At 43.0% G+C, this 26,225-nt stretch overlaps 1 protein-coding gene across 1 annotated transcript; it reads left to right on the top strand.

The window, feature by feature from the left end:
- The first annotated feature begins 1,695 nt into the window (after positions 1–1,695).
- Positions 1,696–26,071, top strand: asip1 (agouti signaling protein 1). Its single transcript, XM_088337073.1, has 4 exons — positions 1,696–1,829; positions 13,715–13,913; positions 13,990–14,027; positions 25,895–26,071. The coding sequence occupies exons 2-4, from the start codon at positions 13,733–13,735 to the stop codon at positions 26,057–26,059; spliced, it is 384 nt and encodes a 127-aa protein (XP_088193199.1). The 5' UTR covers positions 1,696–1,829; positions 13,715–13,732; the 3' UTR covers positions 26,060–26,071.
- The last annotated feature ends 154 nt before the right edge of the window (positions 26,072–26,225 follow it).

The following is a 26,225-nucleotide window of genomic DNA, read 5'->3' as shown; positions in this document are numbered from 1 at the left end:
TTTATATCTTGATGTGGCAAAAGGTCTCAAAGTTCAAGGGGGCCAAATAGTTTCGGAAGGCACTGTACTACCTGCTTACCATTTGCTCTCTGTTGTCGTCGTTGTCGTCGTCGAGTCACTCAAGGCGCCTAAGGTAATCCATAGTAGCGCCAGACTCGCTTGTGGGAGGCTCCGTAGTTCTCCGAAGGAGAGGGGGCTGCGACTGTCCTGTGCCGCCAGGCCTGACGGGGTGCGACCCAAGCAAACCAAGCAGACGAAGCCTCTAAAGTCCTTAGTACGTTCGGACAGGCCGGTGCATGATTTATGGAAGCCCCGTGGGCAGGTAGTACAGGTGATTGGGGTGTGGTCGCAGCGAATGGTTCGAAAGCACCACTGGCATTTGGACTGGGGGCCAGGGTCGCTCTCGAAGTCGCCCGCCCTAAGAAGAACAGAGAGAGGAGAGTAGAAGAGAGAGAGAGGGACAGATAGAAAGAGAGAAAGACAGACAGAGTAAAATGCAAAAAGGGGGAAAAGAGAGTGAGAGAGGTGGGGTGAGAGTAGGAAAAAGAGGGATAGAGAAAATGAGAGACAAGAGTGTAAAGGGGGAAGAGAGAAAAGGAGAGAGGACCAAGAAAGAAAGAGAGAGCGAGTCTGAGTGGATTGAGTTGGATTCGTAAGGCTCCCCCGGGAGAGAGCCCATCGCAGGACACCACGGGAAGGTTCCTAGTCTTTGTCCTGCGCTCTCTGTTGTCTGCTGCAGGACACCATGGACAATATGTTGATATCAATGACAATAAAGACAATTCAATTCAAAATCTGCAAAGCTGTGAACCAGCAATAACCGAAGCAAGAAGTAGCTAGGGATTACTGTACTAGCTCAAAAACTTCAGTCAAAGTTTTCAGGAGTCAAAATGTAATGTAAAAAATGTGGCACAAGCAAAAGTTAGGGCAATTTTTTTTCTTTCTGTGCAGCCTGGTACCAAACAACCCATGGCCCGGTAACAGTTCGCGACCTCTTTGTTGCCGATGACTGCTGCAGCTTGTTCTTGTCATGGTTAGGCGCCTGATCCTCTCCTTTCTCCAAGAGACAATTAGCCACGTCTAATATAAATACTTTAGGCTCTTACCTCACATTGCATGTGTTTTAAATTCTTGAAGACAAGCTTCTCCTTTTACAACTTTCATTTTCAGTGTCCTCTTTGTTGCAAGATCTTTTGCAACTCTCTTTCGGCACCCCAAAAGCCCTTCTTAAGTTTCTCTCTCAAGTCTCCCTCCCAAGTTTCTATCCAAAGTCTTCACAGTCCCCTCCTCGCCCCAAGACCTTCCTCACCAGCAATTTTCTTAAAGGTACTCCCAAATCTTCTTTTCAAGACCTTCGCCACCCCAAAACCACCTTCCCAAGCTGCTCTCGGAAGTCTCCTCCTCGTCCAAAGATATTCATCACCAGCCATCTGCTTAAAGCTACTGCCAACATTTTCCTTTTTAAGACTTTTGCCACCCAGGATTTCCTTTCAAGATTTAACACAATTGTTGAGTGTTTCTGACATCTTTCTATCTGTGGTCTGCATGCTTTTATCCCATTTCCCTTCTCCATCCCATTCCCTGTCCTTTGGTACACCCCCTCCACTCACTCCCGCCCCACCAGTTCCGAACCTTTCCAGCAGACTGCCGGCAGCAGGGCCAAGCTAGCACCGGCTGCCTGAACTGGGATAAAAAGCAGACTGTGAGGAAATTATTGAGACTTTTATGAAACCGTTTGGTGAAAACAGATCATACTCAGTGCTCCCTGTTTCCACTTGGACCTTCACTTTTACTTCTGTCAAGAGTACTTTAAAAGCAGGACAATTGAGGTAAGGTTACTCCATACACTGTAAGTGTACCACAGTTCAATATGCATTGTTAAAGTGCTTTTAATCATCTGTTGTTCTGCCAGCTATAAATAGAATAGAATAGGATAGGGTAGGATAGGATAGAATAAAATAGTCTTTATTGTCATTGATATCAACGTTGTGAAACATTGTATGCAACTAGATACAATAGACAGAGACTAAAGGAACAAATTAAGCTCCAGTCAAATTTTGCTTTCGCAATTCCTTGACTTTTGATCCAACATAAGAATTTCTTCCTGTTCTATACTTTTTAAGCGTTTTCGTTATTTTATGGTCTATTTAAATGTTTTTGTTGACTATTTTCTATCTGTGTACAGCACTTTGTCTTGTAGAAAATAATTACAATTAAATGCATGTTTACTTTAGGATTTTTCCTTATTGTATGCCTTAATCCAGGGGTCTACCACCTGAGGCTGAGAGCTACTTTTTTAGCGCAAAGGGCACCTAGTTTGATATGTATTTCTAAAATAACAACTTATCATGTTATGACTCTGTTCCCCTATATGAAGGGATATATATTCACCAGGGTAGTTAAAATTTACTCTTTATATTTGTAGGTATTTTTTTATTTATACATTTATTTCTACATTTCGCAGGCTCAAGTACTCCATAATCTTTGATCTGCTTTTCTGAAATAATTACTGTTACCACGTTTTCACAGTGATATTGCTATGTAGTGTCACGAGGCGGAGTGGAGTGGAAGGAGTGATCGGACCAGAACGGAGGCAGGAGGCAGGAAGGGAGAACTCAATTGCGTGACGATCCATAAGTTTTATTTAACAAAATAAAAGTTGTCCAAAAGTCAGGGACAAGACAAACAAAAATATTCTTACAATCAGAACAGAACGGTACAGAGTTCCTCCGGCACGAACTCAACAGGTCAGGGCATAACAGACGGAAAATGTTTTAAAAACTAAAACAGGACAAGGCATAGCAGACCGGGGAATGTGTAATGAGCCAGCGCCCGCCAAACCCACAACTCAGCCTTAAGTAGCAGACCAGCAATCAGCTGATCTGCTTCAGCTTGAGTTCGGGGGTGCGGCAGACTGGTCGCCATGGCGACCGTGACAGAGCCCCCCCCTTTAAGGGACAGCTCCTGAGGTCCCCAAAAAAAGGAAAAAAAAAAAATACTACCTCACGCCCCGGAATGGTTCGACGCTTGGCAGGGTTGGGGGGGGTCCGGCAGGCAAACTGGACCGGCGAACACGAGGACAGACGGAATCAGAACCGGCAAACACAGAGGACAGACGGAATCAGAACCGGCAAACACAGAGGACAGACGGAATCAGAACCGGCAAACACCGAGGACAGACGGAATCGGGACCGGCAAACACAGAGGACAGACGGAATCAGAACCGGCAAACACCGAGGACAGACGGAATCAGAACCGGCAAACACCGAGGACAGACGGAATCAGAACCGGCAAACACAGAGGACAGACGGAATCAGAACCGGCAAAACAGGCGAGTCAGAATCGGAACCGGCAAAACAGGCGAGTCAGAATCGGAACCGGCAAAACAGGCGAGTCAGAATCGGAACCGGCAAAACAGGAGCAGCAGAGTCGGACTGGCAGGCAGCAGAGTCGGACTGGCAGGCAGCTGAGTCGGAGTCGGAGTGGCACGCAGGGGAGACGGAATAGCAGGCAATCGGCACGGGAGTCGGGCAGGCAGGCATGAGAGTCGAACAAGCAGGCGTCAATTCTTCCCGGGACCCCATTCGAGGCACAGCAATGGCCACGACGGGCGGGGCCGTGGTTCGAACGGGCAGGGAAGGTTACCTCTGCTTGCCAAACGGCGTCCTCCAGCTCTCCCCAAATCGCGCAGGGATCGTTCGCTGAGTTCTTGTCGTGGCTGGCTCATTCTGTCACGAGGCGGAGTGGAGTGGAAGGAGTGATCGGACCAGAACGGAGGCAGGAGGCAGGAAGGGAGAACTCAATTGCGTGACGATCCATAAGTTTTATTTAACAAAATAAAAGTTGTCCAAAAGTCAGGGACAAGACAAACAAAAACATTCTTACAATCAGAACAGAACGGTACAGAGTTCCTCCGGCACGAACTCAACAGGTCAGGGCATAACAGACGGAAAATGTTTTAAAAACTAAAACAGGACAAGGCATAGCAGACCGGGGAATGTGTAATGAGCCAGCGCCCGCCAAACCCACAACTCAGCCTTAAGTAGCAGACCAGCAATCAGCTGATCTGCTTCAGCTTGAGTTCGGGGCGCGGCAGACTGGTCGCCATGGCGACCGTGACAGAGCCCCCCCCTTTAAGGGACAGCTCCTGAGGTCCCCAAAAAAAGGAAAAAAAAAAAATACTACCTCACGCCCCCGAATGGTTCGACGCTTGGCAGGGTTGGGGGGGTCCGGCAGGCAAACTGGACCGGCGAACACGAGGACAGACGGAATCAGAACCGGCAAACACAGAGGACAGACGGAATCAGAACCGGCAAACACAGAGGACAGACGGAATCAGAACCGGCAAACACCGAGGACAGACGGAATCGGGACCGGCAAACACAGAGGACAGACGGAATCAGAACCGGCAAACACCGAGGACAGACGGAATCAGAACCGGCAAACACCGAGGACAGACGGAATCAGAACCGGCAAACACAGAGGACAGACGGAATCAGAACCGGCAAAACAGGCGAGTCAGAATCGGAACCGGCAAAACAGGCGAGTCAGAATCGGAACCGGCAAAACAGGAGCAGCAGAGTCGGACTGGCAGGCAGCAGAGTCGGAGTCGGACTGGCAGGCAGCAGAGTCGGAGTCGGACTGGCAGGCAGCAGAGTCGGAGTCGGACTGGCAGGCAGCTGAGTCGGAGTCGGAGTGGCACGCAGGGGAGACGGAATAGCAGGCAATCGGCACGGGAGTCGGGCAGGCAGGCATGAGAGTCGAACAAGCAGGCGTCAATTCTTCCCGGGACCCCATTCGAGGCACAGCAATGGCCACGACGGGCGGGGCAGTGGTTCGAACGGGCAGGGAAGGTTACCTCTGCTTGCCAAACGGCGTCCTCCAGCTCTCCCCAAATCGCGCAGGGATCGTTCGCTGAGTTCTTGTCGTGGCTGGCTCATTCTGTCACGAGGCGGAGTGGAGTGGAAGGAGTGATCGGACCAGAACGGAGGCAGGAGGCAGGAAGGGAGAACTCAATTGCGTGACGATCCATAAGTTTTATTTAACAAAATAAAAGTTGTCCAAAAGTCAGGGACAAGACAAACAAAAACATTCTTACAATCAGAACAGAACGGTACAGAGTTCCTCCGGCACGAACTCAACAGGACAGGGCATAACAGACGGAAAATGTTTTAAAAACTAAAACAGGACAAGGCATAGCAGACCGGGGAATGTGTAATGAGCCAGCGCCCGCCAAACCCACAACTCAGCCTTAAGTAGCAGACCAGCAATCAGCTGATCTGCTTCAGCTTGAGTTCGGGGGCGCGGCAGACTGGTCGCCATGGCGACCGTGACATGTAGTTACTATACTAAAACTCCATTAAATATTTTACTAGAGTGGGTTTTAAGCAGGCCCAAAAAATATCTTATAGAATTGATAAGTTAATTCCAAAAATACTTATCCAAAAGTGAGTGAAAAGTTATTGAAAAGACGTGATGATACAGTCCGTCACGGTTCCGTCCAAAAGATGGCTTTCTTTGGCTGACAAAAGAAGGTTAAAACATTTTATTTTTTCAGACGTAGAAATGAAAACTTTCAAGGGGCTTTCAAGAATAGTATATAATTTCAAAGCGCACAACCAAGACTATTTAGGGTAATAAATATTGAATGGACTGCATTAATATAGTCACTGAGGACCTCAAAAGTGGCCATGCAGGCCACCTACCAGCCTATTGGGGGCATTAGGGGTTTAGTGACTTGCCCAGGAATACCTCCAATGTTAAGTCGGAGGAGTCGGGAATTAAACCTGCTACCTCTTTGGTCCCAATATGACCGCTCTATCTCCCAAGCTACTGCCGGCCTCAATACTACATTTTGAAATACTACAAAAGTACCACTATAGTGTTGTACAAATGCTACAACAGAAATGCTACAACAGAAATATTATGACAGAAATTCGACAAATACTTAAAAATACTACAGATATATTACAAAAATTATATATATATATATATATATATATATATATATATATATATATATATATATACCGGAGCCATATCCCCCTAGTGGGAGCGGGCTAGAGTCAAGAACACATTCCTGACTATTTCTGGGAGATTGATACAGAGTCAAGTCAAGTCATTTTTATTTGTATAGCCCTTAATCACAAAGAGTCACAAAGGGCTGCACAGGTTATTACACAGACTATTTTTCCAGACTATTATTACATCATCCCCTAATCTGGAACCAACATGAGGGCAAGGAAAAACTCAAAAACCTCAACATGAGGAAAATGAAGAAACCTTGAGAAGGGACCGCACATGTGGCATCCCCCTTTCAGGATTAACAGACAGCAAAGGATGTTGCAATCACAAATAATACAGAGATATTTTCCACAAAAAGTATAGGTTATTCATATGCTATAGAGTAGAAGTGTGTTTTAAGCTTAGATTTAAACATTTCCACTGAGGTTGCAGATCGGATCTCAGGGGGGAGAGCATTCCACATCACCGGTGCCTGGATGCAGAACGCTCTCGAACCAGCGGAACACTTCTTGGCTCTTGGGATCAAAGAAGACCGCCGCTCTCAGAACGAAGGCTTCGGACCGGAACATAGGGGGAAATCAGATCTGAAAGATATGAGGGAGCAAGTCTATGTATGATTTTGTATAATACTAAGAGAACCTTGAAATCACATCTTAGGCTAGCAGGGAGCCAATGCAGGTTAGCCAAAATCGGGGTAATGTGATCAAACTTTCTTGTCTTAGTTAAAAGCCTCGCTGCAGCATTTTGTACCAGTTGAAGGCTCTTGATTCTGGACTTCGGGAGACCGGAGAGTAGTGCTTTACAGTAATCGAGACGGGAGGTAACAAACGCGTGAATTATGATCTCCGCATCCGACTGAGACAGTATAGGACGAATTTTAGCAATGTTGCGAAGATGGAAGAAAGCGGTTCTAGTAATTTTCTTCACATGTGTTTGAAAGGACAGATCGTGGTCAAATATGACACCTACATTTTTAACTGAGTCACTCTATGTGATGTGACATTTGTCAATGTTCACAGCAGTTTTTGAGAATAAGTCACGGCATTTAGATGGACCAATAACTAACATTTAGGTCTTTACAGAGGAGGGTGTTCCCAGCCCCATCGCTCAACTCAACTGATGTGTTGGGAGACATTTGGTGACCAAACCCCCCAATTCCAACCCCTAATGCCGAGCGCCAATCAGGGAGGCAATGAGTACAAATGGGGCGGCAGTAGCTCAGGAGGTAGAGCGATCGTTTTAGGATTAAGGGATCCCAGTTCAAATCCCGGCTTGTCCCTGTTACATGTCGAAGTGTCCTTGGGTACCCCCAATAAGCAGGTTAGCGCCTTACATGGCTGCAAAGATCACGGCCGCTATTGGGAAATGTGACGCACAATGTAAAGCGCTTTGGGAAGTCATTGACTTGAAAAGCGCCATCTAAATGCAGATAATTTTATTTCATTTCATTACCAATGTTGTAAGTCTTAGGTATGACTCGGCCGAGGCTTGAACCAGCAACTTTCCAGTCTCGGAGAGGGCGCACTACTCCCAAGGCCACCGAGCTTGTTCATTACAAAAATTAGACTATTAAAATGCTACAAAAGTACTACATAAATACTACAGATATACTTCAATAATACAGCTATGAAAAGATTACAAAGCTACTAAAAAGTGCTGCAGAAATACTTTAAATAGTGCTTCATCCAGTCACTAAAGACCTCCAAAGCGCTTTACAATGCACTTCACACTTTGCCGATTCATAAACGCATCAATAGCGGATGACTCCGCTAGTCATCCATGCAAGACGCTTAATTGCTAGAGGACATTTTGACATCCAACTCGTAGGAGCCAGGACTCGAGCCAGCGATTTTTGACAAGTACTCGCTCTGTATCAATAATATCGATACGTGAATCAATCTACCTAATTTAACTTTTTATGCCAGGAGTCTCAAGCTCAATTGACCTGAGGGCCGCCGGAGATAGAATATAGATGATGTTGGGCCGGATTGGGTTTCCTAATATTTTTTAAATGCTACACGAAACCAGATCTAAGAATTAAAAAAAAAAATCAAGAATTAATTGGAAAACAAATCAATCAGTAATAAATGAATCCATAATTTGCGTGGGCTGCACTTACATCAAAGGGAAAGTGTGACCACTAGATGTTGCTTTATTGTGCCATGCAACCGAAAATGAGGGCTAAAAAGAAGACAAACTGCAGAGACCTCAAGAGTCCGAACCCCAAAGATTTTTTCTTAGCCCAGCCTTTTTCAAAGAGAGAAAAAGGAAAAGAGAAAAAATAAAATAAAAAGATAAAGACAAAAAGGGAAAAAGAAAAAAAGGAATAAGATGGAAAAAAATGCAAAAGGGAAAAGCAAAAGGACAGAGAAACACAAAAAAAGACAAGAAAATGAAAAAACAGATAATAAGAAAGAAAAAAAAAGTTGTGCAAAAACAAGGAAAAAAAGACAGGTTTTTTTGGGTGGTACCTGGAGCAGCAAGCCCACACACGCAAGCCCAGATGGCCGACAAAATGTCAGCTCCATGAAAGTGAGGCTTCCCTTCGGGGATGAATAAAGTATCTATCTATCTATCTATCTAATGTCATGTAAAAATAATGCAAATGTGTTTACCTATGAGTATTTTAAAACATGGACATTTATTTCATATTTTTTGATAATTTTTTAAAACAGTACCTCTTTCTTGAATTAATTATATTTTTCTCAACAGGAGGCACTTAATACAAACTGTCCCTTTCTGGGGCCTCAAAATATCACCCCGCAGGTGGCAATTGGCCCCAGGGCCGCAAGTTTGGACTCCGGTTTTATGCCATTCATCTACTTGACTGGCACGTACAAAAACAGGCACAAAAATAGGAGCAAAAATGTACTTCAACATGCACAAAATGTACATAAACACACAAAACGTTTGTAAAACGCACAAAAACGTGCGTAAACATGCACAAAAACGTACGAAAAAGGCACAAATATACACAAACATGCATAAATACATAAGTAAACACGCACAAGAATGTAAGTAAACACGCACAAAAACGTACATAAACACGGACAAAAACGGTAAACATGCACAAAAACGTTCGTAAATACTCACAAAACTTTCGAAACAAACCACTTTTGACTGTCAGTAACATTAACAGTGGAAAAATATAATATTGATTAACCCCTTACTAGAAAAATAACGGCATTATTCCCAACACTGCTAGGTTGTCTGTTGAAAATGTCATCTGTAACGTAATCTGAATACAATAGTAATAAAATAATTTAACTTCATTAATTTTGTTTACCAAAATTAAATATGCTAATAAAGGATAAAATAAACTAAATACAAATAAATTGACTACATTTTGTTTAACATAAATGAACCATGTAATTTACATGCCTACGTCAATGTTGCCACGCAAGACTCTTTTGGCTCCCAAACGGCTCTTCAGATTGTTTTTGTTGCTTTCATCGATGTAACATTAATCACAAAATGACATAAAAAGGGGAAATATAAAGCATAGAAGAAACAAGAATGGAAATATAACAAAAATACGATAAAAGAAAAAGGAAAAATGATTAGAAAGAAGGGGAAAACAATTAAATAATGAGAAAAGGAAAATGAGAAAAAATTGGGGGGGATTAAGGAAAAAGCATAAAATATAAGTAAAAAGCTAAGAGAAAAGGAAGTAACAAATACAAAGGAAACTAGAAAACAAAAGAAAAACGTCAAAAAAAGTAAAAGAAAAAAATAAATATGGAAAAAACAGAGGAGAAGAAAAAAACCCTGAAAAAGATACCTTTTTCGTGGGTCTCTGATCGCTCCTGTGTAACATTCGAATAATTTGCAAATACATAAAGTCAATCTTTTTTGCCGACATTCCACTTCCATTAAAAAGTGTGAATTAATACAGCTCTGTATTATGCAACCAACTGAATAAATCCCCAGTGTTAGTGTTATGTAAACATAAGATACTTTTTAAGAACATAAATCTCACGTAATATTTGTGACGTGTGTGGGCTGTGCCACCTTTTAAATATTACATTAGTCAATTCATTAATATGCAAAATAATAATTTGCTATTGCCAAAAATCAAATGTAACTTGATTTGCACATGTTGGATAATAATTTGTTTGCAACGTGCAGGATTGATATTGCTCACCGCTATTATTTACCTATTATTTGTTCATGGAAGCTTAAAGGTGTCACAGACCAGAACAGACACAGGACTCAATTGCATGCGTTTCTCAGGTTTTACTAAAAGAGAGTGAGATCTAGGCTTGCTTGATTGCTTGATCCGAGGCCTGGCGAAGAGCGGAATCGAGCAAGGCGGGGGTGACACTTCCGTGTCGGAAGAAGGCAGGCGGGAATGGCACGTCGTTAGACCAGGGCTGGAGATCAGAGGGGATGTCGAGTTCGTAAAAGTGATCATAGGCAGTCGGCAGGCAGAACAGGCGTAGTCGGGTTCAGAAATGGGTTGAAAACAGGGATCAGACAGAAAACAGGTTTAACAGGGACGGAGTCGGACGGAAACGCTCACTGAGTGAAAACACAACAGCTCGCAACAATCTGACAAAGTTTGAACTGGAGACAGGGGCTTAAGAAGGGTGTGGCCACCAATCAGCTTGTCAGGGCTGTTGCCGCCAAACAAGCTGCCACAGGTGTTCCAAATAGGACAAACATGACAAAAGGTAACATTAGGTAGGATTTATTGATGTTAGGAAATGGAAGAGGCGAATGTCTTTCTGAAAAAACTGCTGAGTCAGCTTTTTGTGTATTTTTCATATGTCTGGAAAAGATAAAGTCATACTTAACTCCTTCTCCCTTTTCTTTCGTGGGCAGACAAACAAACAAATAGAAATACATGCTTGGATCTCAAACCAAAAATATCATCACTACCATTGCTTTATTGTGCCATGCAATCGAAAACGATGAAAGTAATTGTAATTATCATGATAGTTGAAAATCGTCCCAACGTATGAGTGTGTGGGTGAACGCAACATTAGTTTTACAAAAAGGCAAAAGAGCTGTGAACTGTTCAGACGCCTCACAGTACGCCAAAGCTATGCTTGTGTGAAAAACAACTGCAGCTATCATTATTTTTCAAGGGAACCACATCATTATTTTGAAAATGATTTTGTCCGCCATGCTCAAATTTGAGGGGTGGGATAAAATTCTGGCCTACTTGCCATTCCTGTGCTTGTGGTCGCTCGGCTCTTTTCCGCATCGTGGTTCTCAATTTTGGAAGTCATAAAATACTTTTAGTGTGGTCAACTTTGACATTTTCACATCTGGTCCCATAATATGATTAACATGGTTATTATCGCTTTAGTTTTACCAATAACTGTTAGTTGTTGACTACCAACAATAGAACAATAAATCATCATTAACAGGGTTGTGAGGGTTACTTTAAATATAAAATGCGATACTAGTTACCTGTTTAAATCAGTAATGTCATCCAGTTACCATGATATTCAAGTAATGTAATTTTACTTTCAATTACTGTTGGATTACTCCTATACCAAATATGCTAAACTAAACTAAATATAAATACAAGTACTACATTTTGTCTATGTTTAAATCTAAACTTAAAACTCACTTCTACTCCATAGCATATAAATAACCTACTCTTCTCGTCGGCTGAAAAATAGTCTGTGTAATATAGTGTAATAATCTGTGAAGCCATTTGAGACTCTTTGTGATTTAGGGCTATACAAATAAAGATGACTTGACTTGACTACTATAAATGAAGAATATAACCTTTAAAAAAAGTTACAAGAGGAAACTAAGGTAATTGTTTACTAAACAATGCCAAAAGCTCGGAACATACTTTTTTTCCAATGAAGGTTGAACTCAAGCTCTTTTAAATATTACCTATGTCTATATAGCTACCGGACAAAATGTTTTGCAGGCCTTCGAAAATTAGCCAAAATGGCAAAAATAGGCTGGATCACCTGGCATTGAATGAGTTAAAAACAATTGTAATCCTGCTAAGTTATCCTTATTTCTTACTAAATATACCTGCAATCTGAATATGTTTCCAACCATCCATTATCTGCACCGCTTATCCTCAGTAAGCTGTCAAAAATGGACAATTCACTACATCCACTACACAACATCGTTTCCAGGAAGAGGAGCAGCTTCGGTGACAAACTGCTGTCGCTGTCCTATCCATCTGTCTTTTCACCCGTCCGTCTGTCTGTCTGTCTGTCCATCTATCTATTTATCTATCTATATGAAAGTGACAATGAAAACCAGGATGATAGTGGCAGGAGAAATTAAAAATGACAAAGACCCAACCACGTGTTCGGTTCAAAATATGCTTTTAAACCCTTTAGGGCTGGGGCCCTTTGGTGGTAGAAGGTCTGGCAGACTCTAACATTTATCTTCTTTTCATCCTCTCATCGCTGTTAGGACACATATGCAAAGCGACCGACAGTCCTTTGTCACCAAAACAAGGAGAGAGGACAATGAAAATCCATTGCTGTCTTCTCTGCGTATTTTGAATTTGAACTCAACTTTAAACGTATCAGGTAAAAAGCCCTTTACCTGAAAAAAAATAACTAGAAAATATCAAAAATAAAAACACACTCAAAATCCAAAGGTTTTTTTTCCCGTGTGTCTTCAATTTAGTTTACAATCACATTTACACATCTGCCGGAGCACTGTACAAGCAATAACATCAAAATGAAGAACACATAAAACTCTTGCAAACCTAACAAGACTTGGCTGTCCCTCTAAATTATACGCCCAAACGAAAATAAAACTAATCAGAGAAGCAACCAAGAGGTAAATTACATTGGATGTCCTGCAAACATGTACAGCTAAAGTGGGATAATCTGTGCATCAAACAACTATTAGTTGTATTCTGCATAAATCTGCCCTTTCTGAAAGAATCCAGTAAAAAGGCCCATTTGACACATATTACATGTGGAACAATGTGCTCTGGTCAGATGAGACCAAAATGGAACTTTCTGACCATTCCCACTGTCAAACTTGGTGGTGGCAGCATCTTGTTTTCGGGTTGGTTTTCTTAAGCAGGGTCTTAGAAGCTCGTCAGAGTTGATGGGAAGATGGATGGGGTCAAATACAGGGCAATTGTGGCAGAAGATCTGTTAAAGTCTGCAAGGTTCACCGTCCAACAGGACAATGTCCCTAACCATTAAGAAAAACTTACAATGGAATGGTTTAAAACTAACAGTAAAAAGGTGTTAGAATGGCCAAGCCAAAGACCGGATTTCAATCCTACAGAGCATTTGTGGAAACATCTGAAACCTGCTGTGCTCGATCACCATAAAACCTTAAGGAACTTGAGGTGTTTTTTTGAGAAAAAAATTGCAAATCTTTCTGATTCAAAATGTGAAAAACTTATAGAGAGATATCCATTGTGGCTGTGATTACAGCAAAAGAAGGCTGTGCAAAGTATTGACTCAAAGGGGGCCAATCTTTTTGCAACACCTAATTTGATTTTTTTTATTTGTTAGCCCAATGGAAAATGTTTATTGGATGTGGTTTCTTCTCACAATCGTGTCTTGTTCTCTCAGCAAATATTTTGAGTTTTTTTTTTCTCTAAGTTTGAAGCCCAAAATATGGCGAGACATCAATAAGTTCTGAAAGGCCCAAGACTTTTGCAAGGCACTGCATACGCATATGCATCCTGTTGATTATTGCTTTTGATGTTGTTTTATTTGTGTTTTATTGCATATAGGCTAAGTGTAAAGAGAGGATGCTCACTTTGTTGCTGCTTACCAGCTTTGCATTCGTGGTCTTGCAAAACTTTTGTGGCTCCGCCCACATGTTGCACGAGGACATGCTTATCTCCAACAAGGCCGGCATCTCAAACGCCGTCCCAAAAAGCGACACCAATGCAAAAGTCGGAGAACTATTTGCTCCTGTCGTCATCATAGGCGAGTCACACTTGCCAACTACCAAATGCAGAACAGATAATATCAACATTGAAGCTGTGTTTCTTCTTTTCTCCAGAACTGCAAAAACCAGGAAGAAAAAAGAAGGCCAAAAAGGTGCGTGTGCTTAAATCTGCAGGCGTGGGACGCATACAGTGCTTTGCACAAGTATTGATCGCCCCCAGAATTTTTTGACATATGGCCATATTTCAGGCTTCTGTCCCTGCTGAAGAAAATCAACCAAGCGAATGATTCTGCCACCACCATGTTAGACAATGGAGATATAGTGTTTAGGGTGATGTGGAGTGTTACTCATAGCCAAAGGTAACAATTTGCATTGTGCCCAACAAGTTTAATTTCAGTTTCATCTGACCAGAGCACCTTGTTGTTGTTTGTGTCTACCATGTAGCTTATTGACAGTGTTGGGCACGTTACTTTAAATAAGTGTTTAGTTATAGTTACTCACTGCTTCTTCCACAAAGTAACTGAGTTAGTAAAAGTAACTAGTTACCAGGGAAGGTATGGATGCGGCTAGTTGCTGTCCAGCTAGCCTTCTATTTACTACCGTTCTCTTCTCTTTTTTGCTTTCTTTTTTGGACACATGTGTGTCCAATAAGACTTAAAGTCAGGAGGAACTTATTCAATTGGGTGGGCGTCTGAATTTTGACTTTTCGGGCACTTTTTATACCGCCTATGATATCCCGAACGAGCTACAAAGGGATCCGGGATCTCCTTGGTCAGCCACTCCACCTACAAAGCGACGAAGGCTCCGTAAAGACAGAAAGCAGAAGAGGGGTTGTCGTGCGGGGAAGTGTGTGAAGCGTGCGAAGTCGAAGGAGCAAGAAGGAGACGAAGATGTGTCTAATTCAACCATTACTTCTTCATCGATCTTGCGGGTCAACCGACGTCTGAAACTCAACGCGCCCGAACGGCGACATCTTGTGACGATCTCTACAAAGACTTCAGCTAAGTTAAACGATTCAGCAAAGCTAAAATTTGGCCATGTAGCACGCCCTCTGAAGAAGGGTGGTGGTGTCGCGCTAATTTCTGAAAAAACGCTCAAATTTACTCCTCGTACCTCTAATAATTGTGAGGCGTTCGAGGCTCTTGTTATGCGGTCCTCTCCATTGTCAATTTATGTAGTAACTATCGTGCACCAGGGCCATACACAGCTTTCTTTGACAAATTCACTGAACTTTTGTCTGAACTAGTAACCTATGCAGACAAAATTATAATTATGGGGGACTTTAACATTCATATGAACTCCCCACTCAGTTCACTTAATGTTGCGTTTCGGTCTCTAATTGATGCATTTGGTTTTAATCAACTGGTTTATTTGCCAACTCATAAAGATGGAAACACGCTAGATTTGGTTCTGACTCGAGGAGTTTCAACCTCAAACATGATGGTGTTACCATGTACTACCGTTATCTCTGATCATTATTTAGTTACATTCGAGGTGCTAGCTAAATGTAGTACTAAAAAAGCTGAAGGATTTAGCGGACGCAATAAGCACTGGCACAGTTTCTGAGCTCTCCGATCTTCTTTCAGGAGAAGTTGCGTCCTTTCCTTCATACAAAGGCTCTATCGACTCACTGATGAATGAGTTTAATGCTACCCTGGCTAGTGTCCTGGATTCAGTAGCGCCCATACGGCATAAATCACGACCTAAAAAACGCACGCCTTGGTTTACTGATGAAGCTTTATCCTTTAAACAAGAATGCAGGAAATCTGAAAGAAAATGGCGCGCTACGAAGCTTGGGGTTTTCCATCAAACCTGGTGTGGCAGCTTGTTAAAGTATAAAGCGGTCCTTGCCTCTGCAAAATCAGCCTACCTTTCGAGGGTGATTGCGTCACAAAAGAACAATCCCAAAATCCTTTTCGACAGTGTAGCATCGCTTACAAGGCAACAGATTATCCCAGATAGTTCAACCCATTCAGCCCATGACTTAATGGTCTTCTTTAATAAGAAGATTCAATGCATACAGGAAGAAATTGTTAAAGACAGTATTAATACAACACATACTACAGGGCTGAAATCTATAGATGCACGACATGGTGGCTGTCCAGGGAATTTGTCCCGTTTTAGTGAACTGTCACTCGATAATCTTAAACAGGTGGTGAATACGGCAAAACCGACGACTTGCCTGTTCGACCCGCTCCCAGGTTCACTTATTAAAGGTCTTTTTGGGGTCCTTGGACCTTCAGTTCTAAATATTATAAACATATCACTCTCCTCAGGTGTAGTTTCAGCGGCTTTTAAGTTCGCCGCTATTAAACCTACACTGAAACAACCCAACCTTGATCCAGAAAGCTTATGTAATTATAGGCCTGTGTCAAACCTACAGTTTCTTTCTGAAGTACTTGAAAAAGTAGTGGCACAGCAGCTGAATAATTTCGTATCCGAGAACAATCTTTTTGAATCAATGAAATCAGGATTCAGGGCGAACCACCCTACTGAGACAGCTCTGATTAAGGTAACCAATGATCTCCTACTGGCAATGGACTCTGGCGCTTCATCACTCTTGCTGCTGCTGGACCTTAGTGCTGCTTATGAAACAGTGGACCATACTATCCTACTTGAACGGCTGGAAAAATGGATTAATCTCTCAGGAACCGTCCTCTCATGGTTCAGATCCTACCTCTCAGATAGGACGCACTGTGTTAAATATGGCGAAATGACATCTGAGCGTGTTAGTGTTACTTCTGGTGTTCCGCAGGGTTCAGTGCTTGGCCCCCTTCTTTTCAGCATCTACATGCTTCCATTAGGTGATATTATTCGCAAGTATAATATCAATTTCCACAGCTACGCAGATGACACTCAACTATATCTTCCGTTGGAGGAATCTGCCACACTAAATTGTGGAAATTTGGAGGCCTGCCTCACTGAGATAAAAGAGTGGATGACACTCAATTTCTTGCGTCTTAACTCTGAAAAGACCGAAATGTTAGTTATTGGTTCATCTAAATGCCGTGACTTACTCTCAAAAACTGCTGTGAACATTGGCAAATGTCACATCACACAGAGTGACTCAGTTAAAAATTTAGGTGTCATATTTGACCACGATCTGTCCTTTTAAACACATGTGAAGAAAATTACTAGAACCGCTTTCTTCCATCTTCGCGACATTGCTAAAATTCGTCCTATACTGTCTCAGTCGGATGCGAAGATTATAATTCACACGTTTGTTACCTCCCGTCTCAATTACTGTAATGCACTACTCTCCGGTCTCCCGAAGTCCAGAATCAAGAGTCTTCAGCTGGTACAAAATGCTGCAGCGAGGCTATTAACTTGGGCAAAAAAGTCCGATCACATCACGCCGATTTTGGCTAACCTGCATTGGCTCCCTGTTAGCCTAAGATGTGATTTCAAGGTTCTCTTAGTATTATACAAAATCATTCATGGACTTGCTCCCTCATATCTTTCAGATCTGATTTCCCCCTATGTTCCGGGCGAAGAGCGCCGGTCTTCTGGTGATCCCAAGAGCCAAGAAGTGTTCCACTGGTTCGAGAGCGTTCTCCATCCGGGCACTGGTGCTGTGGAATGCTCTTCCCCCTGAGATCCGTTCTGCAACCTCAGTGGAAATGTTTAAATCTAAGCTTAAAACACACTTCTACTCTAGAGCATATGAATAACCTATACTTTTCTTGGACAATATCTCTGTATTATTTGTGATTGCAACATCCTTTGCTGTCTGGTAATCCTGAAAGGGGGATGCCACATGTGCGGTCCCTTCTCAAAGTTTCTTCATTTTCTTCATGTTGAGGTTTTTCCTTGCCCTCAAGTTGGTTCCAGATCAAGGGATGGTGTAATAATAGTCTGAAAAAATAGTCTGTGTAATAACCTGTGAAGCCCTTTGAGACTCTTTGTGATTAAGGGCTATACAAATAAAAATGACTGGACTTGACTTGACTTGATACTTTAAAAAGAAGTTCTTTGTCAAAGAATTCATAATTTTCTGGAAAATGTGAAACATTGGGGTGATGTCTTTGGAGTTTACTTGAAGAGATGGGAATTCAGACTATTTTTGCAATATCTTTTTCTTTGTGCTCGGCTCATTAACGGCTCCAAACGGCTCTTCGGGTTCTTTTGGTTGCTTTAATCCCCACATTACCAATTATTATGTAGGATTCTCCACGGGATGACTTAAGAAGGGGAAAGCGATAAAAATGGAAGAAACAAAAAGGTCAAATACAACAATGAAGGAAAAAGAGATGAAAAATGTCACGGTTGCCTATGGCGCCCAATTGGCCCCGCCTGTTTGGCGCTAGCTGCAGCTAGTTGACCGATTGTCTTCCCTCCTGTTTAAGCTCAGTGCTCTCACTCACCCTTGGTCAGTCCGAACTGCCAGTGATTCGGCGATCGCTGGGCGGAAGAAGAAAGACAGAAAACTGGCCTGGAACAACAGGAAGCCAGAGACCACCAAAATCGATACCAGTTACACGGGCCGATACCGGACGGATGGTGTCGATACTGGACAGAACAGGACTGACAGGATTGATAACAGATATAGGAGACTGGAGACAGAGAGAACGAGATAGACGGGACCGATACCAAACACTGGAGACCGGAGACCGATATCAAAACAGGACGAAATAGATGGGATATCGGACAAGATACCCAAACAGGATACAGAGTCAAAACACACTTCTTGCGGGTGCAGAGGTTCTGTGACGGACTGACCAAGGGTGAGTGAGAGCACTGAGCTTAAATAGGAGGGAAGCTAATCAGTCAACGAGCCGCAGCTGGCGCCAAACGGGCGGGGCCAGTTGGGCGCCATGGGCAACCGTGACAAAAAAAAGAATCAACTTTTCTTTTTTCTATAAAAACATTAACACTGAAAAACACGGGAAAAATAATTGAAATATTTATGAATCTACAAAAAAAGATAAAATACAAAACAATTTTAACAATTTTATGCTCAACAAATTTAAAGTCAACAGCAGAAAATCCCCCAAAATGCATTTTGATCAATGCAAGGGAAAAAGGTTTGGTCCAGTAAATATTTGGACACTATTTTAACTACAGTTTACAGTACCCTGTTTGACGAAAAGTCACACAAAAAACTTTAAACACCCATAAGCTATCGTAGAGCACCTAGAGCAATTTGATTGGGTGAGCGGTAGGAATGGGCAGAGCTATACACATAATTCACAAGCTCCCTCTCCTTGTCCAGTGCCGTCTGCACAAAAGGTAAATATGTTGGTATCCTCGTTTGTTGTATTTTTTGACATTTTTTAGAAAATAACTGCTCGCACCTTGTTTTGAAACCATTATTTAGGACAAAAATGACAAAATGAGCCTCAAAGCTTTTAAGTAACTGAAGGAGGGAGACACATTTTAAGTGGTATGTTCATATTGATGAGACACAGACTCTGGCATTATTCTCATTTCATATTTGTCAATTTTATCATTTGTCTTAAAATACATCAGTCTGGCTCTCTATCTCAGAAAAAAAACATTTTTGCTTTTAAGGCTATTTGGGTCAAAAAGGTTCCAGACCCCTGCTCTATCCATTTTGATATAATTGCTCGCTTAGTGCTCTGTGGCTGTGTAAATGTTTCAAAATCTTTTTGTATCCCATTCCTGCTTGTAAGGTTTCCACAACTTTATCATGACCAAAAAAGGCTAAAGAACAAACCTGCCGAGTGTGTTCTTTGGTCTTCATAATGCTGTCATTTCTTCAATGTCTCCTTTCACTGATCTCTGAGCCCATCACAGAGCAAGTGCATTTAAAGTTGTCGTTGTTAGTCATTTATGTCGACATTGGATTATTCAGAAGTGATCAGGGAATTCCTAGAGTCAGTTGGCTGCTGAGAGAAGAGGGGTGCAATATTTTTGCAACACCTGCTTTTAATCTTTTTTCTTTGTACATATATTATGAACATTTTAAATAAATTGGTACCACTTCATGCTTGTACCTTACATGTTGATATGACAAAAACTCTAGGCACTGTATGTGCCTTGGTGCAGACATGTTTGGACATGGAGTGATCTCAGCAATAGCTTTCAAAGCAAAGTGATGAAATAATAATTAAAATGATTAAAAACTATCTTGATGAATGTCAGAACCAGAACAGATGGAAACCTAAATGCGTAATGTTTCACCAAAGCTTTATTGTAGACTCAAGGAAGTCAGGTGCGGGAAACAAACTACAGTGGTCCAGTGCTCGTTGGGCAGGAGGAGCAAGTGTTAGGGGATTCACGGGATCCGACTATGGTGGAATGCGGAAACGAGTGGAGTTGCCATAACGGGCAATCGGAGCGTGATCGATGTGCCAAAACGGGTCAAGTAGCCGGAGCGAGAGATAGGAGCGTGGTCGATGTGCCAAAACAGGTCAAGTAGCTGGAGCGGGATATCGGAGCGTGGTCTGTGTGCCAAAACGGGTCAAGTAGCCGGAGACGATCGGGAAGACAGGGACAGACGAGCAGAATACAGGTGAGGACGGGACAGAAGTGAGCCAGAGTCAAATAGTGCTTGCCTTGCTGACGGACTGACAAGGAATGAATGGAGAACTGAGGTTAAATAGGAGGGGAACCAATCAGGCAACAAGCAGCAGCTGGCGCCAAACAAGCGGGTACAGGTGAGGGCAATGAGTAATCTTGACAATGAAACAAAATTACTTGACTTTAATTGACTTCACAAAGGTCAAAAAAACATTGTCTATCAAATGCAATGAGAGGGCATTTATTCATTTATATTATTACCCCCCACAAAAAAAAATCTTTACACTGCATTGATGCCCGAGAAACATTAGCAAAAGCACATCCAGCCACAGTTTACAACAGGCTTTATCATTTAAAACGATAGACAGCCAGCCCCATTCCAGATGCCTTTCCCCCTTGTTATGGTCAATATGCATTTTTCCATGGATTCTATGTTGTTGACTTTCAATTTGTTGAGTATTTAAAAGGTTGAAATTGTTTAGTATTTTATCTCTTTTTTTTTTTAGATTTGTGAATATTTTCATTTGTGTTTCCAGTGTATTTCAGGGACAATGTATTTCACGGTTATCTTTTTTAAAAACTGTATCGTTCATTCTTGTATTTCGTAGTGTATTTGTTAATGCACAGGAACGTCAATATTTCAATTTGACATGTTGTTGTGTGGGCAGCACGGAGGGGCAGTGGTTAGCGCATGTGCAGCACAGTTCTGAGGTCATGAGATCGAACCGGCACTCCGGTTTCCTCCCACATTCCAAAAACATGCATGTCAGGTTAACTGATCGGTCCAAATTGTCCCTAGGTATGAATGAGCGAGCGAATTGTCTGTCCCTGTGTGCCCTGCGACTGGCTGGCAACCAGTTCAGGGTGTCCACTACCCACTACCCGAAGACAGCTGGGATGGGCTCCAGCACCCCCGCGACCTTGCTGAGGATAAGCGGTGCAGATAATAATAATTTTGTTGTGCCACACAGGGATTCCAGTTGCTTGACTTAAAAGTTGCTTGGTATATAATGGTTCTAAGACTTCCGGGGTGAGAGGACGCTGGCGTTTATGTTGCTGCTTCTCACTCCAAAACTTTTCCAAAACTTTTTCGAAGCTCAGATACTTTTTCTGATCTTTCTTTTGCCCTTCTGTCCTTCTGTTTTGGACTGTGGGTACTGTGGTTGATGTAACCTGAACCAGCGTTTCACCTAATCAATCAAACCCTCGTAACTTAGCCCACGGGCTAACGCCGGTAGCTTAAACATACCAGCTGTCACTGCACCGGCCTCTCTCCCTCGTCATGGCGTGCCAAAACCTCTCCGCCTTTGGATTATATCTGATACTCCTGACGTTCTGCCATCATCCAGCGACAGGATTGCTCCACTATTCTGTGGCGGATCATCTCCGGATCCGGTGGATTGCACTGGGGCCTCCGCCACTGGAGCTGCTCCACCATCCTGACATCGCTCGCCTGCCTCGACGCCGCTACATTCACCGCGGATCGCGCAGACACGTCGAGTATAAAAACCCCGGCTCAATCACCTCGACCTGGTCCACATCTCGACGCCCTCCCATTAACTGCGGCCGTAGCGCTAACTGCCATACATTAGCCCGCCTAGCTAGGTCGGCTAACAGCACTGCCGCCGTCAAACAAGACACCTCCGCCGTCAACTTTGGATTACTGAACGTCCGCTCACTCAGGAACAAGGGCCACCTCATCCAAGACGTCCTCGCCGAACGAAAACTCGACTTCCTCATTTTAACAGAAACCTGGCAATAAACAAATGACTTCGCTGCTCTGAATGACTCCACTCCTCCCGGCATTGTTTACATCTGCCGTCCCCGTGGCAACGGCCGTGGAGGAGGTCTCGCGGTAATCCACCGCGAGAAGTGGAAAGTCTTGCCTGTCTCCGTCACTGCATCGAGCTCTTTTGAATGCCTCGTGTTTAAGCTCCCCGGACCCTCGCCAACCATTATTGCTACAATTTATCGCCCCCCGAAGCCACATAGTGATTTTATTAAGGAATTCTCCAGCTTAATTACACATTTATCTACTCTCTCGCCAAATTTAATTTTATTGGGAGATTTCAATATTCACATGGACAACCCCAACCTGCCACTCACCAGAGACTTCACATCCTGCCTGGAGAGCCTCGGGATACACAGCCTTATTGACTTCCCCACCCACATTAAAGGCCACACATTGGACTTGATCTGCTGCTCTGGCCTCTCTACCTCCAAGCCCACTGCTGACGTTTTTCCTGAATCTGATCATGTCCTCCTCACTTTTAACACCGTACTCTGTCTCTCTACTGTCAAAACCTCCCGTCTCATTTCTTTTCATAATACCAAAAATATCAACATTGACACCCTCTGCTCCATTATTGACCGTTCCCCGCCCCCAGAAGCTCTCTCAAGCCCGGATGACCTCACCGCTCACTACAATGCCTGCCTCACAAATATTCTAAATTCTCTTGCCCCCCTGAAAACCAGGACTGCCTCATTCTCCACATCTGCCCCCTGGTTTACACCCGCTCTTAGGTCAATGAAATCAAAGAACCGCCAACTCGAGCGACTCTATAAGAAAACCGGCCTCACCATCCATAAGGACATGTACATTACCCATACTGCTAAATACAAGGACCAAATTGCACAAACCAAATCCAGCTACTACTCCGGCCTCATCCTTTCCAACGAAGGAATTCAAGAACTCTCTTCTCTGTCATGAACAAAATCCTCCAGCCACCAAATTCTCTCCCCCTCCACCTGTACTCCACAACAACCTGCAACTCCATAATGGAGTACTTCAATCACAAAGTCCTTAAGATTCATCACCAACTCCATCAAAACCTGTCTGCTCCCTCCCCATCTGAATTTCCTTCTCCTTGTCACTTCTTCTCCAGTTTTGCTCCACCCACGACTGCTGAATTATCCAACCTCATACTCAAATCCAAGCCCACCACTTGCCAGCTCGATCCCCTCCCTTCATCCCTTGTTAAATCCTGCCTCCCTTCCCTGCTTCCTCTCATATCTGCCATTATCCACTCCTCACTTTCTTCTGGTATTGTCCCATCACTTTTCAAAACCGCTGCTGTTACCCCTACGCTGAAAAAACATGGTGCTGACCCCAACAACTTTGACAACCTTCGCCCCATCTCCAACCTTCCATTTATTTCGAAAATCCTTGAAAAAACTGTTGCTGCTCAACTCCACTCGCACCTGTCCCTCCACTCTCTCTATGAGCCCTTTCAGACTGGTTTCTGCCCCCGCCACAGCACAGAGACTGCCCTAATCCGTATTGTAAATGATCTCCTCATAGCATCTGACTCCGGTTTAGTCTCCATCCTCATCCTCCTAGACTTGAGCGCCGCCTTCGACACAATCTCTCACCCTACCCTCCTCAATAGACTCTCCTCCATTGGTCTCACCCATGCTCCCTTCAGTTGGTTCCATTCCTACCTCACTGGCCACACTCAGTTTGTCCAGCTGAAATCCTTCACCTCAAAGCCCTCCCTAGTCACCACAGGTGTGCCCCAGGGATCTGTCTTAGGTCGTCTTCTCTTCATCGTCTACCTCTTGCCTCTTGGTCATATCCTCCGCAAATTTAATATCCACTTTCACTGCTTTGCTGATGACACCCAACTCTACCTCTCCTGCAAACCAAACTCCATACTCCCACCTCCCTCCCTCACCTCTTGCCTTTGCAAACTCAAAACATGGTTCACAACAAACTTTCTTAAATTAAATGCCAATAAAACAGAATTCCTCCTTCTTGGCACCAAATCCACTTTATCCAAAGTAAACAATTTCTCTCTCAACATCGACAGCTCCTTAGTGTCCCCCTCCCCCCAGGTCAAGAGTCTGGGCGTCATCCTGGATAGCATGCTTACCTTCCACTCACATATCAACACCATCACCCGTACTGCTTATTTCCACCTCCGCAATATTACCAGACTCCGCCCTTCCCTCACCCCCCGCACCACTGCTATTCTCGTCCACAGTCTTGTCACATCCCGCCTTGACTACTGCATTGCTCTCCTCTTCGGCCTTCCTCAAAAGTCCCTCCATAAAATTCAGCTGGTTCAAAACGCCTCTGCTCGCATCATCACAAAAACATCTTCCCAGCAGCACATCACCCCCGTTCTCCAACAGACACTGGCTTCCTGTTCAGCATCGCATCAGCTACAAACTGATCCTATATACATATATGGCCATTCACAACCTGGCTCCTCCTTACCTGTCCGACCTTCTCCAGGTGCACGTCCCCAATCGCTCCCTCAGATCCTCGTCCTCCCTCCGACTGTCAGTGCCCCCTGCCCACCTGAGCACCATGGGAGCCAGAGCCTTCAGTCGCGCTGCTCCCAAGCTTTGGAACAATCTACCTCCGGACCTCCAAAACTGCACACCTCTCTCCACTTTTAAGTCCTGTCTAAAAACACACCTGTTCAGGACTGCCTACAACACATAGCTTCTCCATTTCCTATGTTTTTATGATTTTATGTCTTGTTTTTATTTATTTTTTCGCTTACAACTTTTTAAATTGTATTTTTTCATTGTCTGTACAGTGTCCTTGGGTGGCCTGAAAGGCGCTTTTAAATAAAAGGCATTATTATTATTATTAAGTTTGAATAAGTTGAAAGTTCAATGGATTTTGAAATAAATAAATGCTGTTATAGTTAAGTAGGCTAATAATTTTATATCATTAATGGTAATTTACTGATTAAAGGACCTCCAGAACTAGATCGTATGAAAAAGTACTTTTTCTAGCTTTTTCCAGTTATTTTTCCTGCTTTTTTGTTTCTCGCTTTTTACTTCTTTTTTTCTTGCTTTTATCTTACTTTGTTCTCCATCTTCCCCTTCAGTTTTTTCTTCTTTTGTTTATTTTTTTCCTAGGTTTTTACTTTCTTTTTCATGCTTTTTCCTTTTTCTAATTTATTTCCTGCTTTTTGTTTTCTTGATTCCGAGCCTTTTCTTGTTTTATTGCTTCATGATGTTTAACTTCTTTTTCACTTTCCTTCCATTTTCTTTATTTTTCCTTTCTTCGTTTCTTTTTCATTGTCGTCTTTTTTTCTTTTTTCTGTAATTTTCCTCTTTTTAAGTCATTTTGTGCATTTTACGTAATAATTGGTCATATGCATTAAAGGTTGCCGTCACAACTACATCCACTTTTCTTTGGGTAGGCAGAGTGTTTCCGTGGATGGGCACAGGACATGCACCCAGCTTCCCCTGGTAACGCCCCTGGCAGAAATTAAGATAGGGGTGCTCAAAATACAGAGGGTATTTAATGACAAAACTAGGAACAAAGTAACAGTCAAACAATGGGTCACAAAAAAAATAACATGTCCAAACAAAATCAATCCTGACAATGTCCAAACCAGAAACAAAGACAACCATTAGAATGCAAGGAACAAAGTAAAAAAACAACAGCGTTAATAAAGTGGACTGGGTTAAGATGGTACGAAACAAACTCACTTGTACTCACTTTTACGAAATCTAATTGCTCCAACATGCTTTCGCCATGTCTTTTTGACGCCTTTTGAAACGTCCTCCTCAGAACAAGACCGCAGTTCGGCGTCGGCGCCCTTCCCCCACCGGGTGTGTCCCCTTGTGGGGCAGTTGCAAACGGGAAGGAAAGGTCTGCTGCGATTTCTGCGCCTTGTGCCACTGCCGCATCTTCAGGACCGTGTGTTACTGTCGCATGGGAAACCCTCAATGCTAAATACATTTGCACCCGCTTATGAACAGTGTGTGACATGTTACTGAAAAAAACAGAAGCTACATACTAGATACTTGATTTATAAAGTTATTCAGTTACCCCCCAGATTACTCACACCAAAAAGTAGTGTAGTAATCGAATTACAAAATACCATATATATTAGCCGTTC

The sequence above is a fragment of the Urocampus carinirostris genome, chromosome 6 (genome assembly GCF_059441175.1).
Source record: "Urocampus carinirostris isolate Australia breed hairy pipefish chromosome 6, RoL_Ucar_1.0, whole genome shotgun sequence".
Taxonomy (NCBI): Eukaryota; Metazoa; Chordata; class Actinopteri; order Syngnathiformes; family Syngnathidae; genus Urocampus; species Urocampus carinirostris.
This window is presented reverse-complemented; position numbering and strand designations above follow the sequence as displayed.

What these genes read in the sequence shown, in the direction of transcription:
- asip1 (XM_088337073.1), top strand. Translation starts at nt 13,733, where the DNA reads ATGCTCACTTTGTTGCTGCTTACCAGCTTTGCATTCGTGGTCTTGCAA. An exon ending in TGCTCCTGTCGTCATCATAG is followed by an intron (nt 13,914 to 13,989) that starts GCGAGTCACACT and finishes TCTTTTCTCCAG; the next exon opens with AACTGCAAAAACCAGGAAGA. An exon ending in GAAAAAAGAAGGCCAAAAAG is followed by an intron (nt 14,028 to 25,894) that starts GTGCGTGTGCTT and finishes CGTCCTCCTCAG; the next exon opens with AACAAGACCGCAGTTCGGCG.